Source organism: Pinus tabuliformis, chromosome Q (genome assembly GCF_031772625.1).
Source record: "Pinus tabuliformis cultivar Carrire ecotype Pingquan chromosome Q, CPIR1, whole genome shotgun sequence".
Classification (NCBI taxonomy): domain Eukaryota; kingdom Viridiplantae; phylum Streptophyta; class Pinopsida; order Pinales; family Pinaceae; genus Pinus; species Pinus tabuliformis.
In genome coordinates, this window is record NC_142296.1 from 532,131,623 (window position 1) to 532,147,776 (window position 16,154).

Genomic DNA, 16,154 nt, shown 5'->3' on the forward strand with positions numbered 1-16,154 from the left:
TTGTGAAAGTGCCAATGCACTAGTGTGATATCCTACAAGGAGTGATAGACACAAAAAGGGGTTAGTTGCATGATCCTAGGGGGAGCATTGTTGGAGAAATACTAGGTTTGCAAATTAAATTTGTTTTTCTCCTTCTCTGATAGTTACTTGTGAATTTGTTGGCATTATCTTATTATATTCTTCTTTCATCAAGCAATTACCAAACATTAAAAATATGAAGATCACAAAAACAGAGAACACAAGATATAGGCTCCAAGCCAAGGCAAAAACCCTCCAAGGGGAAAACTAAAAAATATTTTCTTCTTATAGAATCAGATCAAAGTGAGATATCCAAGACCGAAAACCACAGAAAACTTCACCCTCTAGATGCCCTATCAAACCTTCCTTTTTGCACAGCAAATCCATCATCAAGGACTAGTAACAAGAAATGTACCAAGGCAGAGTTTCCATAAATTCTGGCTCAAGAAGAAAAACCTCCTCTTTCATACTTTGGCCCTCCACTTATTCCCTGTCCTTTCTTCGATATTTCAGATCACAAATCATCAAGTGTGTGTCTCCAAATGAGCTCCATCTTGCCTCTATTTATACTGTCCAGAGGGGTGCGAATAGACATGTCCATTGGGGCAGGACTGGCTTGATAGGTAGGCCAACTTGGCATCTAGAGGGATTTTTGACCAAAAGTTACAACTTAAAAAATATTTTTCCTTTTTCTTTACAATAGGTCCAAAATAGGACTTTGACTCTTTGACTCAAAAACCTAGAAGCATGAAGAACATGTTAGTCTAGAAAAAAAATAATAAGTGTTCTTTTTCTTTTCTTTTGCATTTACATAAAATACATAACAGTACAAATTATGAAGACTGAAACTAGTTACATTTTCCAACAAGCACAAGTGCAAGGAATCCCAACTCTCTTGACATCCAGGAACGTGGGAACTGGGAAGATACTCCAAAATTCAAATGGAAGGTTGGCTGTGAAAACAAACTTTAGGAGTAGCATGCTAAATCAAAGGAACCCAACTCTGGAGATGCCTAGAGTTGATGTATTATGTATATCAATCCAATAGTGTATGGATGGCTCCTCATGGGACTCAAGGAGGTTGGTCAACCTCCCAAGGATTCAAAAGGAAAAAGAGGAAAACCAACATTGCAGCAATCTAAAATCTGAAGTACCATGGATGTCTGCCTTCTGCCTGTTCCCACAATCATACGAGACAACAGGAAATTATGAGGTGATCCTCCTGAAGAGCACCATCATGGACTTAAGGAGGTTGGTCAACCTCCCTAGGGGTTCAAGAGGAAACCCAAGGTCGCAGCAATCCAAAATTTCAAGTATCATGGATGTCTGCCTTCCACTTGTTGCCGGAATCATACAAGACAGCCAGAAATTATAAGGTGATCCTCTTAAAGTACTCCATCTGTGACAGGACACATTGACACTAAGATCTATATTTAAATACTTCCCTCATGAAGAGAGTAAGGCATCTCTGGTCGAGGTAGAAAAAAAAGTGGAAAGGTAGTCCCCCAAGTTCCAAAACGAAGTGATATCTCCCTCAGATCACAACATAATAGATGGGGCATTGGAAAATGAGATACTCCTCCACCTCTACCACCTTGTGTAACTGGCATAACTAGCGACATCTGTTCAACTGTGGTATGTCCCAATTCAGAATCTACAGGAGCCCACCCAAAACAAAGGGGGATTCTAAGGGCATGCATCCAATATCTTTGTATGTACAGAAGTTGGATAATGGGACCTTCTCTCAAATCCAGAAAGTACTCAAAATAGACAGCCATTTTTGGGGCATGACCCTCCAGAGGTGAAGTCAAGGTGACTCGGATATACTGTTCATATTACAAAAATTCAGCATAAGCATCAAACTTACCAGCAAAGCCTTTACAGGAATATCCAGGTGACAATATACTGTCCATATTAAAAAAAAAAAAAAATCAGCACAAGCATCAAATTTACCAGCAAAGCTTTTACATGACTATCCAGGTCAACTGGATATTCTTCATGATTTCCTTCCACATCAAAATTTCAAAATCCATAAAAGGCTTACAACACAACTAAAGGAACTATTGAATGAAAAATATTACCATTTTAGCAATTTAACAACTATTCTGATTAAAATGCAATAAAGATCTTAAAGCATAAAAAGGAACAAGAAAAGACTAGCACGTGAGAATCTTATTATAAAAGACAAAATAAGAGTAAGATCTTAAGATTAACGCTTTTATGAACCAAAAAGGACCAGTAGGATGTATACCTCATACAAAACATATGTTATCAAAGGCTCCAGCTTTAACTCCTGTTCAATCTCAAACAAATGCAGCTTCCACTGCAAGAACAACAAACAAATACACTTTCAATAATCATCCAGAATAATTTACTAAAAGTTCAATACTGCATATTGTACTATATCTATGCATGCAATGAGGATATTTCTGGACCTTAACACAAGATAATCACAAAAACACTGCAAACAATTTGGTCCAAGGTAACAAATAGCTGACATTGTAATAGTTAATGTAACCAAAAGAATATACATGAAAGTCAATAAAAGTTTCATTGATCGTTGTCAGCATTTAATATTGACAAAAGTTTTGATTCAATTTCACAAGGGTAGGCTGATTTCTTATCACCTAAGTCACAGGACACATCCTCCAAGGTCTCGTGTCCCGTATTTAACGTGTCGGACACGAAAAACGCCCTAAAACGTGTCGAAAACGTTTTTGAATGTGCCTTGGAAAACATAAAACGTATTTTGTCGTTTTCTTCGTGTCCTAGTAATGGAAAACGAGTTTTCTGAGTCTAAAAAACATTGCCCTAACGTTTTTCTCCAGTTGAAAAAGTACCCCACGAAATCAATAGCTTTAAAGCCCACGTAATTATTTTTTCAGGGTTCTTTTGCTATTTTCCTCCGATGCCATCGCTCTCCGTCACTGTATAATCATCGTGTGAAGCTGAGTCACCTCCTTGGAGCTGTTTGGTCGCTGGAAAGTTTGGCAACTTGGCAGCGTGTGTGTGGTTCAGGTAAGTCGTAGACCATATGGCATAGATGCAGTTAAAACTTAAGTGGCAAGCCCGTTGAAAATGCGTTTTATTTGTAACAATGACTAGCTGAGGGCCTGAGGCTATAATTAATAAGATGTCCATTGTCACAGGTGACAGTTCTCTACACCTAGGATTTTCCCTCTTCTTTCCTATCTAGCAAACCAGTTCTAGTTAAACAATATATGTACAGTTGAGGGAAACTGTATATCTGGTTCTGCCAGAAAATGTGGCTTCCCAAAGGGTTCTCCACAAGGTATGGCTACGTATCATCTGCCTGATTACTACACTATTTCTCTCTCTATTTAAAATACCTTAACTATTATGGTGTCTTAATACCTATGTTACCGGATCCTTCAGGCCCAGCGGCTGGATCCGCGGATCCCCGGATCAGAGACGGATCCGGATCCGGATCCACGAAGATCCGCCCCGCCCAACATTTGTCTGTCTATAATATGGTTTGACGTCAGCACATATTTCCAAATTAAATCTCAGCGCAGAATCTAGAAAGAAAATATCAGTGGATGAATAACTCGATATTGGAAAAATCAGCCGTGCGGGAGTTCATTAATCTGTGGGGGAGTTCATTAATCTGTGTGTAATATGGTTTGACGTCAGCACATATTTTCAAATTATATCTCAGCGCAGAATTCCAGAAAGAAAATGTCAGCTGATGAATAACGCTATATTGGAAAAATCAGCCGTGGGAATAATTAACAAGGGAGTTCATTAATTTCAAATTTATAAACCTGCGGTTAACCATTGTATAAACTTTATTTCAAGATTATAAGATACGGATGTTGGGATATTCTAATTAAATTATATGTTTATTTTAGAAATTTGATGAAGTAAGTTCTATAAAGTAACTTCAATTAATTTAAATATAATAACTATTAAATTATAGGTTTATTTTAAAAGTTTCATAAAGTAAGTTTATTTTAATTTAAATATAATAACTAGTAATTAATGTTTCAATATTATGATACATTAATTTTAATATATTAAATTAATAATTATTTTTTCCATCTGAAATTAATAATTATTTTAAAAATATTATATAGAAGTTTTATATTTAAAATTTTAAACAGAGATTATAATTTTTTTATTTTATACAAATTTAATTAATATTTATAAATAATATATTAATTCTGATACTATTTATCTAATATATCTAATATTTATTTTTATAGGTACTCTATATAAAAATTATATATTTAAAAATTAATATATGTTTTTATTTTATTTTTATATAAATTTATTTTTTACAAATTATAAAATATTTTATATTGTTTGTACTTGCCGTATCCGGATCCTGGCTTTTCAAAAAACTAGCGGATCCGTATCCGAATCCGGATCCGGATCCGAATCCGTATCCGAATCCTGGTAACTTAGCTTAATACCATTCCGTGTGCAGCTTACACTGTCAAATTCCGGGGCCGGTATACAAATATAAATAAGTCTACTCAGACACACTGTCATCTAATCAAATGTTACAATAATATAATAATGATTATGTCAGACGATTTTCAACCCACTAGGTTTTCATTCGAGCTATTAATTTTCTTTGGTTTTTGAAATCAAATTTGTTCTGGTTATGATTATATCAAAAGAGCTAGCATGCAGTGTACCTACTGTTTAACAGTTTAATATCAAAGTACATATCTATAAATTTATAATCTTTGTTTCATTATTGACCCCCAAAAACACAGTTGGATCTGAATCAAGACCAAGCATATCACATTCTAATTTCTAAATTCTGATTCTATTTTTTTTTTTTAAATGAACTATGAACTTTGAAGTAATTATATTTTAATTTGATTAGATAAGCTGCAGCCTGCAATTTAATATGGATCAATATATATCTATATATATATATATATATATATATATATATATAAAACGTGTCCTCTGTGTCCTCGTGTCATGTGACTTAGCTTATCACCATAACCAAACAAATTTAAATCGATCCAGCGTATCACAAACTGTTGAATGTAAAGAAACCAGAACAAATATCAAAGCCTTTTCCAAAAATGAGAATTTGAACTCCAACATCCTCCACCTCTGGTTCTTTGAACAACTTGTTTTAAAGGCACTCAAAGAAGAGATTTTTATTCCGCTATAAACAATTTTCTTCTAACTAAAAAGAAATGTTTATGGGCAGAATGATCCACAGATTGCTGGCTATTGACAGTTAGAACCATGCAGAAACTCCAAAACCACAGATTTTCATAGTCTATAATTGCAGATCAAAACTGCCAAATTAGATTTCATAGTCACCAAAAACCAAGTATAACCATCCAAGCAAGTTCTCTCTTTTCTATCAAATAAGATAAGATAGTCTTATTAATGTCCAACAAATGACCACAAAAGTGGAGGCTAACAGGTATATCCAGTTTAAATGCTGCAGGAGTGTGAAAGCAACTCCCATATCAATGAAAAGAAGGAAGCATACTACATACCTAGATAACAGTTATAACCCAGAAGTCTAGCAAAAAGATAAGATAGTGGATAGCGTAAAACCAATGGTACAATAATAAGGCTAGAGGCTGAAGATCTCAATGCTGTGTGAAAGACAGAGTTGATGTGAAATCATGTTCTAGATGGCCAAAGGGAACAAAGGACCAAGATGTGGGCTAATTGTTGGAGACGTCAACCATTGTAAAAGGGCATGTTACCACTCAAACTAGCAAGGGTTGGGGATCCTTGAAGGGCTACTACTAGGCTAAGGGCAACAATGGATCAATAGCCCACTGTCACCTGGGCCAAGGCTCCCTGCTCTTTATGGACTTTCACCAATGGGAGAGGACTCGTTATGATAAGGATCACGAAATAGATGGACCAACGATAGGGTGAGGGGTGATCCTGGAAGCCTATTCACAAGAGAGCCTCAAATATATGGCTTGTTTGCTTTGGGAAGGCAAGGTTGCAAGCTCTCAAGGAAGGGCTTAAGATGAATTTCAAAGTTTAGATTTAGGGTATATATCTTATAGTCGAGGTCCCTAGGCCGTGAGATTCTTATGAAAGCTTGGATTCCAAGTGATCCTTTAAGGATTATCCTTAATAGCGTATGGGACCACACGAGACCAAGTGGATTCGGGGTTAGGTCAAGGGGGGAGGGGTTAGCAACTGAGGATATGCTTGACCTATTTCGGAGGGAGAAAGGGATCAAAGGAAGAATTTTTAGTGCAAGACAATGTGAGGATCCCAATGAGGTCTTTAGCCTAAGGAAACCAAGGGCAAGATTGATCTTGAGGCTAGGGCTTGAGGTATCTCACAATCCCACTGTCGGAATTGCTTCAAAATTGGAGGGTGCCTAGGAGAAACCCCAGCATAGAGGATGCCAAGAGATTGAATTTTTTCAGTGGGTGGTTTGCAAGATAAATGATGCCCTAGGATACCTAGAGGGCTAGACCTAGAAAAGAAAAGGTGAGAGAAGGAAAATAAGTTTAAGGTGATCACCTCTATGGTGGACTAATGCCCAGTCCTTTGGGGAGATTTGGAGTCAAGAGTAATTGTGACTGTGTATTGAATTTTTTATATCAAGGAGGCCTCAAAGACAACTTCACATAGCATTAGGGCAGTAGCAAAAACAGCGTCAAGAGCTTTCTACTTCGTTTTGCAAAATTGATGGCTTATCAATATGAATTTCAAAGAAGAAGCATCTGGAGGAACATTCATTCATAATAAATGGTTCATACATGAAGCATCACTATCTAGAAACCGAATTTCCACAACTTCGCATAAATGGATGCAGTAAATTAGCCCTAGTATAGCAAAATCCCAACAACAATGTACGTGACAAAAATTGAAAGAGAAAATAGCATTAACTTGCACTTACATGTATTAAGAGTATATCCAACCATCATGAGTTTGCCAATCAAGAAGCTCCAAGACGAGAAAATAATCCAAACATCAAAATTCATTCCATGCTCCAAAATTCGTCCTCCAAGAAGGATAACGAAGTTCTTTAGAGAGATACAAGTCCAAACCAAGTGATGATGCTAAAATGAATTTACATCACTTGTATTTATATACTTTAATGAGTTCGATGTAGCTAATTAGGCCTAATTAGCCCCTAAAATAAAATAATGTACAGCATAGCTAACTTTTGGTGACAAGCCCACCAAACTAGCTCATAAGCAAAAGAATAAGCCTTTCAAGAAGTCGAATGATCAATAGTACATGTTGTTGGGCCTTAGAGGAGGACCGATGAAGTCCATAGGTGCCAAAAATGTGAAATAGGACTCCCAAAAGTAGTGGACAAGGGGTTGGCCCCTTGTTCTCCAAATAGTAAACTTGTAGTGCTCTCAATGGGTGTGGGGCCACGCAAGTAACACCATGGGTCTCCAAATAGATCGAAGGTGCTTGTAGACCATCTGCAAGGGCTTGGATGATGGTGTAAGTGATGCCACATCATCATACAGGTCTTAGGTCATCTGCCAAGTGCATGATACAACTGTGGGGTCGGCTAGGCATGGTGAACCAAGTGCATCTTCCTCGTCCAATAGATGAAACTCGAGCAATCTCTGAACATCTTTGGTGATCCATAGAATGTTGTCTACTATTGTGAAGGCCCACAACTGTCTACACACACCCTACATGTGCCAATGTAGCCTTTTGGAGAGTTAAGACCCCTTGCCTTCCAATACAACAAGTCATTCAAAGAAATCGAGTTAAAGAGCTTACAAACCATGGATAACAGGTAGGCACTTCATAATGGCATGCCCTTCCATAGTGGGCTTTGGCATGTATTAACGTCTCCAAGCTCCAAGGGGGTTAACCAACTACCCTATTAGGTGGTTTTTACTTTTAAAGGGGATGATATGTCCAGGGTACCTCCTTCAAATGGTGGTGGCATGTTATAAAGTGATGGAACAGAGTAGGGGATGGAGGGAGCAATCCTAGGTCACATGCCAAGGTACAAGGGTAGTTAATAAAGGGGAAGCCCACACCTGCGTATATAATGTATAGGAGGGAGAGATTGTGGTACATGACCTACCCTAACCTTGATTTTTCTGTTGATTTGGGGTAGCATCAGATGTGCTCTAGCCACGAAATTTGGTGGAGAGGTTAGGGCACATGAGATCTCCAATACCAAGAAAGGGTTTGGGCAGATTCTAAACAATTCAGGAGATATTAAAATAATTAATATTTTTAATGGAGTCCCTAAGTCTAAACTTAGGGAAAATAAAATATTAATGTGTATTAATATGAAACTGTGTTAGAATGGTCCAAAAGACATGGATCAAGCCAGATCTAATCTTAGCCATTGATTAGGGACTTAATCTTGGCCATTGATATTTCAATAGGAAAAGTATAAGAGGAGGCTTGAGGGTCGCTTGGAGGGTACACCAGAGTGATCAGTCATTCTATTCTCTAGAGCGGGGTTTGCTAAGAGAGATAGAATTAGTGATCGAGAGTTGCAGCTGAGGGGCATTGAGTACAGAGAGACAGAGAGGCAGAGATAGTGCCGGGAGAGCAGTGCAATAGCCGGGGAGAGTGACGCAGAGCCACCCAAGACTCACGCAGGGCCACGCAGAGGAAGCTGGGAGCTGCGCAGAGCCTCAAAGAGGCCAGTGTCACTGACGCGGAGGGCCATAGGGCTAACGCAGGGCCTCTTAAGGTTGATGCAGACCCATCCGGGGTGACACAGGGCTAGCGTTGGGCAAAGAGGGGTTGACGCAGTCTAGAGAGAGGTTGACGTTGGGGTTTTTGGGGCAGATTGGTGCTGAGGAGTTGCCGGGAGGATTATCTGGGGTTTCAGCCAAGTGATTTGTCAGAAACTGAGAGGTATTACTTCTAAGGAAATTCTTTGTTGGGTAGGCTAGTTTCGACACACAGATTGTACTATGATATTGCTTAATAAGAAAACCCTCAGATAGTTGCACCGGTTTTCCCACATTGGGTTTTTCCGAGGACATTGGTCCAAAAATAATGGTGTCATATGGTGTGATTGTTTCTGTTTCCTTTAGTTGTTGATCTGTAATATGTTGAGCATGCACTAGTGTTTATTTTCAGTATTTACATTGTAAATAACTTGTTAAGTAACATAATAAGTAGGTAGGAATAAATCAGATAAAGTGCATGGAGGGTTTCTAACTAAGTAGACTTAGAAACTTCAACATTTTCAACCCTTCATATGCCTTTTGCTTTTATGATTTTTCTTTGGTTAACTACTCGGGGCTCAAGGAGTAAGAGCATTATCTGTAAAGTATAGCAGTGGATACCCCCTTTAAGGTGGGGCGGTTCATTGCCCACCAGGGGTTGGGGCAATCATGGGTTCCTGAATGATAGAGGAGGCTCCTCTAGGGCCTATAGGAACCAAGGTGATGGCCATGGAAATGGGGTAGAGCTCCATGTATTGGCTTTTGCCCACATGCTAAATGTGTTTGTCCCTGCCATATTTTGCATTTTGTGCTACATTTTCCTGCTGAATGTGCACAATTATGTTGTTTCTTTTCTTTTTAGCTGCATCAACCTCTGGGCATCGTTTCATGCCCGACCCAGGGTGTGGGCAAAGGGGAGAGGAAGGCTAACCCTTTTTGGACCTAGTGGAGGAATGTGGACCCAGGTGGGAGGAATGATGAATGGGGTTATAATGAGTGGAAAGAGAGTGATATATGTGGATGAAGGAGCGGGACCACGCAACCAAAATCAGGGTTTCCCACATAGTACCATCCCTAAAGCCCAAAGGTCAGCAAAAGAGATCCTACGGGACTAGGGTCCAAGGTTAACATCCAAAAGAGGTTTAGGGTACAAGAGCACATACCTAGCCCACTCTTTCCGCTGAATCCCCCCATTAATCCATGCCCAAAAGTTTTCATGATAAGTAAACTACAATACTCAATTACCAAATGACAAGGCATACCTTTAGGTTTGGGAGGCCCACCTTCAAACATAAGATCATGACAAATGGGTGAGGGACCACATCGCTGCGTCAGGTGGCGGAGAAATGGCACAAATAGCTAATTGGTGGCTGCGAGGGGCTACTGGCTGCCGGCTAAGGATCATCTTGGAGAAAAAATTTCTCCTAGGGATATCACCCACAAAATGGTGGGTAACAGGGCCCATGCAATGGTAGATGACATCCTTCAAGGAGTGACCACCATTGAGGGGATTCCACTGCACAATCCATTTGTTGGGGGAGGGCGGAGGATGTTGAACACATCTTCTAATGAGACTTCAAATCTATCCCTTGAACTAGCAATTTCCAGCAATATTAAATATGAAACCCTCAAATCGGCTATGATGACCCTCGTGGTTAATTGTTTAGAGGCAACTAAAAATGCCACACACTTAGGGGGTATTGATCCCTGGTTTGGGGAATATAACCACCCTTGCTTACCCAACCAATCAAGCTTCCCATGACTCACATGCAATCTTGAAAAGTGTGATCCTCCTAGAAGATGATGATTTGTCTCCAAACATAATAAATGGGAAAAAACCAAAAGTTAAGCTAGAGGAACCCATATAAAAGATAGTCACAGTTTTATATACTTTGGATTGCGGATGAGGCCATGTTTGGTTGATTAAAGCATTGATTTAGTCCAATGTGAGAGTTATTTGCTAGATCTACTTAAATTATGTGAATTGAAACCGTCAAGATCTAATCAAATTCCTCTTAAATGATATGATGTTCATAACCAAGGGAAACAACAGCAAATTTGTGTAAGGTAAGCTTTGAGATGCATATGATTTGCAAAACCAAGTTCAATCTAACTAGATGACAAAAGTATTAATCTAGTGAACTTGAAAATTTTAATCGAATTCAAATAATATCTAATCCAACCCTCGATTGCATCAAAGTACAAGGGAAAAATTAAGAGTTTAAAGTGGGTGACAAAGAAAATGAAGAAGACCAATGCCTAACTTCCACTTGGGTTGTAGGGTCACACTTGGTCTCTCTTGAAGTTTTAACCTTCTTTTAAAACCCAGGAGCCTAGGCAACCACTAAGATTACCTAGTAAATTCCCCAATAAATACTTGGATGCTTCAAGTTTCCAGTACGGAGGAAAAGTTATTTCAAAGCTCCTCTAAGTAGCAAATGCGTAGCCAATATGGCATATACTCCCCTTATGGCCCTTTGCTAGCTCTTTCATCTAAGAAAACATGTTACGTGCAAACACCCTTGATAGCCTTAGACAAGAAAAACCCTCAAGGTAAACCAAAATAGACAAACAATATAGGCCAAAAATGCGACAAATATTTTTTCTCTTATTATCCAACTAGTTACAAATGAAGAAGAGCCCTCCGCATCTATATAAGGCACCTCATAAAACCATAGTGAAAATTCACATGCTAGATATAAAACCATGTGTTAATACAACCTCTAGTCCTAAGCAAGGGACAAACACAAGAGGCACCTTCAAAACCATGCCCTGAAATCATCCTAAGCCAATAAAATAATCCAACAAGTGGTGTGCCATTCTGAATGTGAGCTAACAACCTCATAACTATTAAATGAATGGTCAACATGGGGTCCAAGAACAATTGTGCCCTCCTAACCACCTCCATGAAGTAAGGAATAAATCTTAGTGTAGAAGAATAGTCAATCAAGGAGATGTGCCCTTCAACAAAGGGGACATGATAGTTGGCATGTGTGGCACAATAAGTGAGGTGCTCCAATGAAGGTGTGGTCAAATAGGATCATAACTACCTCAACAACCTCATTACTAACTCATGAAATGGTCCAGTGCAATATAGCCACCTCATCATAACCTATAACAGCCTCATGATTGACCCCAACAATCTCAACAACCTAACATCTGTGAACACCAAGGCACAATAAGCCGCATATGTGGGAATATATGTCAATGAAAGCAAGTGTGCCCTCCAAGAATGACCCACGTGGAATTTGAAGATGATGTGGAGTCCCTATCATCATCCAAGGCACTGTCATGTATTCCAATTTAATGACACATCCCAAAGAAATGCCATCAATCCCAAGAACAATGGCATAGATTCCAATGTATATATACATGTCTATATGTTGGTACACAGATCCCATGGCAAGACACCCACTCATAGTGGTAAGCCTAACCCCTTTATACAAGTTATCAAATAATGCACGCCAAGTGATCTCTTCTAACAACATCATAACATAAGTTAATTTTAAGATTTGCCTAAGTTTTACCACAAGAGGACAAAATTAAACCTAATTACATGTAACGAATCATATGAAAAGAGGTATTTCCTAGATCACTAAGTTAGAAGTAGGTAAATGCGATGGATAATTTATGGAAAAGCAAAGGGAACTTCATAATTTGATGCTTAATATCATGTATGATGATGTAAAGGTCCTCTATCTTGTCCAAATAGCTTTCTAGAGCTCAAAATTTTCATTAATTCCACATGTAAACCTATAAGAGGAAGCCTTACTTAAGAGTTACTACCTTGGCACATTGTTTCACTACCCCATCTTTTATATGTTCTTTCTTTCTTTGATTTCTTAGTCATTTCTTTATATATGCATTATTAATGCATAGGACTTGGGGGTAAAGGTTTTTCAATGAGGTGGCATAGCTCGGGTGTTACTTATTTTTCTGGCTATTTACCTTTTTATTTACTCTTCACCTATAACCTTTTTGGCTTTTATTTGGCTTAGTATTTTACACAAAATCTTCATTAGACATTGCCCAATGACATTTGACAAGTCAAACTATTGGAAATACCGAGTGTTAGTTTTTGTAGCATCGAATGGTGTTCTAGTCTCAAACTTTCTGGAGAAGCTAAAACACAAGAGATCACCAAAACCCAAAAAACTTTTCTGGAAATTCCACCTAGAGATAACTCAATTAAATTAATTGACCATCATTGAAATTTTTCCCAAGTTTAGGTAAGGAAAATTGGTTAATTAATGGGAATTAATTGAGAAAGGTGAGAATTCTCTTGAAACTCACATGGATCAACTCAGAAATTATCTCAGGGATCGATGAGGATTAAGTTGTGGTCATTGGTGATCCAACTGGAGATTATAAGAGGAGTTCGATGGGGCTGATGGAGGTGACACCAGTTTCAGATACTCAGTGATCAAGGTAGTTCGATTTTCTAGTAGTAGGTGATTCAACAGAGAGATTGAGCCAGTGATCGAGTAACAGGTGGCAGAGGAGCAAATTAGCAGATTTCTAGAGAAGCTTCCAGTTTTAGAGAGGCAGTGGGAGGAGGCCGAGTTTATTCTATAGGAGGTTGTGCAAGGGCTTGCGCAGAGCCTCATAGAGGAAGTTTGATTTGGCTGAAAGGCAAGTCGTTTCAGGTGTCGGAGGCCGAGAATATTTCCAAAAGGACCTGGCTAGTGACTTCCAGCAGCAACTAAAAGTAGAACCCCTGATTCAGAAGCAGTTCTAGAGGAGTGTGAGTTTGGCTTGTGCAAGATCTGCGCAAAAGGTTGGCGCGGGGATTAGTAGGAGCAATTTTCTGTTTCCAATTGTGGCCAGGATTGCTTGTGGAGGAGGGTAAAATACCCTCAATAATTTTGCTAGTATTTCTCTCAAAGAGGATCACTAGTTTGGTGTCCATTTTATTGTACTTTGAATTTCTGTTGTTGCATAATAATAAAACACTCAAGTGTAGCACTGATTTTCCCGCATTGAGTTTTCCGAGGACAATTGTCCAAAAATAACGGTGTCGATTTTATTGTGTGTGCTAGCATTTCTCAATTTCCAGCATTTTATTTTCTACAGCGTTTTTATGGTGAAAATTGTAGTTGTGATTTATTCGTTGTTTGTTGTAGCAAATAAAGTGCTTAATAATTAATCAATTGAAAGAATAATTTCTAGTCGCTACAACAGACTTGTAAATTTTCACATGGTATCAGAGCTCAATTTGAAAAATAGGAGGCTCAAAGACGAAGAGGGATAAATTTGTTGTTCAAAGGGAGGAAGAGTACGAATTTCCTAGGGGTTGTGCAGTGCCTAGCTAGATAGTGCAAATTGTTGGACAGGGGGTCAAATTTCCAGTTGTAGAGTGCAAGAAGGGTCGATTTGTCAAGGAAGTGATTCCAACAAGTAGAGGGAGCAGCAACTTAGTATTTTCACAGGGAAAACTCTCGGTTTGGGCGTAGTTGTTTTTGCAGCAGTTTTCTAGAGCAGAATTAACGTCGAGTGGAAGAGAAATTACAAACACAAAGGGAGTTTTTCTTAGAGGGTTTCTAGTTGCTGAAATCCAAAATTTCCAGTTGCAGTAGGCAGTAGGACTAGGCAGATTTTCTCACTCCAGGAAGGAGTTCTAGTAGCCGCGCAAGTGAAAGAGAGATATTTTCGTCCCAAGTCGAGCTTTTGCAGTGATGGCTTCCACATGACTCCGAGATCAGGACATATTAGAGGGTGCATTGAACTATTATATCTGGAAAGCCATAATGACATTTTTGCTAGACAAATATGGTCTGAAGCAATACGCAAAAAATGTTATTACCGTACCTACAAATCCAAATCAGCGAGTGAATGACAATAAGGAGATGGCAAAGGCGAAGTAGTTGATTCTCAATGGAGTTCGAGATCATATAGTCTCACATGTTGCAGTCAAGAATATGGCCAAAGAGATGTGGGATGCTCTCACAGGACTATATCAAAATCCTTCTAAGCAACAGAAGATGTTCCTGAAGGAAAAGCTGAAAAATGTTTGAATGTAGAAGGGTGAAGGCATCACTCCCTATCTCACCAAAATTCAAGATATCCAAGATGAGCTTCCAGTCGTAGGAGAGTTGCCTCCACCTACAGAACTTGTGTGTTTGGCCCTCAACAATGTCACCTTGGAGTGGGAGGACGAGATGTGGGTAGATCTCACACAAGAGGAGATGAGGCGAGCTCTAGTAAAGAGCTTCGTCAACAATAGTAGCAACAAAGGATCAAAGGGTGTGAAGAAGGAAGAAAATGTTGCCCTTGCATTCAAACGGAAAGCAAAAGGTCCCAAGCAGGGACAAGGCTCACAAGGAGAGAAGAAAAAGAAGGATTTGTACAAGATCAAGTGATTCAGGGGCGGCAAGTTTGACCACTACAGTACGCAATGTCCTCAAAGGAAGAAAGATAAGGAGAAGTAGGATGAAGCAGCAGCATCCGCGAAGATCAATAATATTTCCTCTTGGCTAGAGGAAGACTTCCCCATGTATGCAGTTATACCTCCAAGAGAGAGGTGGGGCGATGTAGAGCTTTAGTCCCATAGTTGCAGAGATTCGGGTAGGGTCCAGTGCAGATGTGACAAGGAGATCAATTCCAGATATTTGCAGTGGGACCATACCCTTGCCACAGGGGCCCACAGTATTTAGTAGTAGGAGGATCAATGTTAGTTGGTGCAGTCAGTTCCAGAGTGACAGTTATAGACTAGTTGCAGTTAGATGATGAGGGGTGCAAAGGGGGGCAAAATGCAAAATGAACATCAGTGCAAGTCTCCCAGTGGACAGTGCAGAGGCTAGTACCAATCAAAGACTTAGGAGACACTTGCAGCACAATGACAAAGTTGATTCAGATACTTCTCAGTTGCAACAACAGTGAGAGGGAATGTTAGTTGGATTGCAATGCAGATGCAAAGTTGGCAGCAGCAAATATCATACTGTTGCACCTTATGTTGCACTGTGGTCCCATGTGTCGTTGTTGAACCATGTTGTCATACAGCATGTCTCGTGTGCTTGCAGCACCATGCTTACCACTACTATCCATGTTGTCCATGCTTGCCATGCTGCACCATGCTTGCCATGCTTGTTGTCCCATTGTGCCACTACTGCACAATGTCATTGTTGTCCCATTATGCCACGGATGCACAATGTCATTGTTGTCCCATTATGCCACGGATGCACAATGTCATTGTTGTCCCATTCTGCCACAGATGCACAATGGCATTGCTCTCCCATCATTGTGTTGTCCAAACATCTTAGCAGCACCATGTATCCAAGCTATCCTATTTACTTTGCTGCACTAGTTAGCAGCACCATGTATCCCAGCTATCCTATTTACTTTGCTGTCTAGTTAGCAGCACCATGTAGCCCAGTTGTCCTATTTACTAGCACTGTTGTACTAGTTGCCTTGCATCTATCTATTAGTCCACAAACAGCCCTCAATTTTGTTGCATGCTACTATTGATTTCTGCCTAGGGTTCTGTGCATGTAACAG

At 39.3% G+C, this 16,154-nt stretch overlaps 1 protein-coding gene across 1 annotated transcript in view; it reads right to left on the reverse strand.

Moving 5' to 3' along the window:
* The window catches only part of LOC149220552 (uncharacterized), a 224,277-nt gene that overhangs the window by 56,805 nt on the left and 151,318 nt on the right, over positions 1-16,154 (reverse strand). Inside the window, exon 6 of the mRNA XM_089384799.1 lies at positions 2,270-2,341. Within this exon, the coding sequence (XP_089240925.1) occupies positions 2,270-2,341 (72 nt within the window). The remainder of the gene's footprint in view (positions 1-2,269; positions 2,342-16,154) is intronic.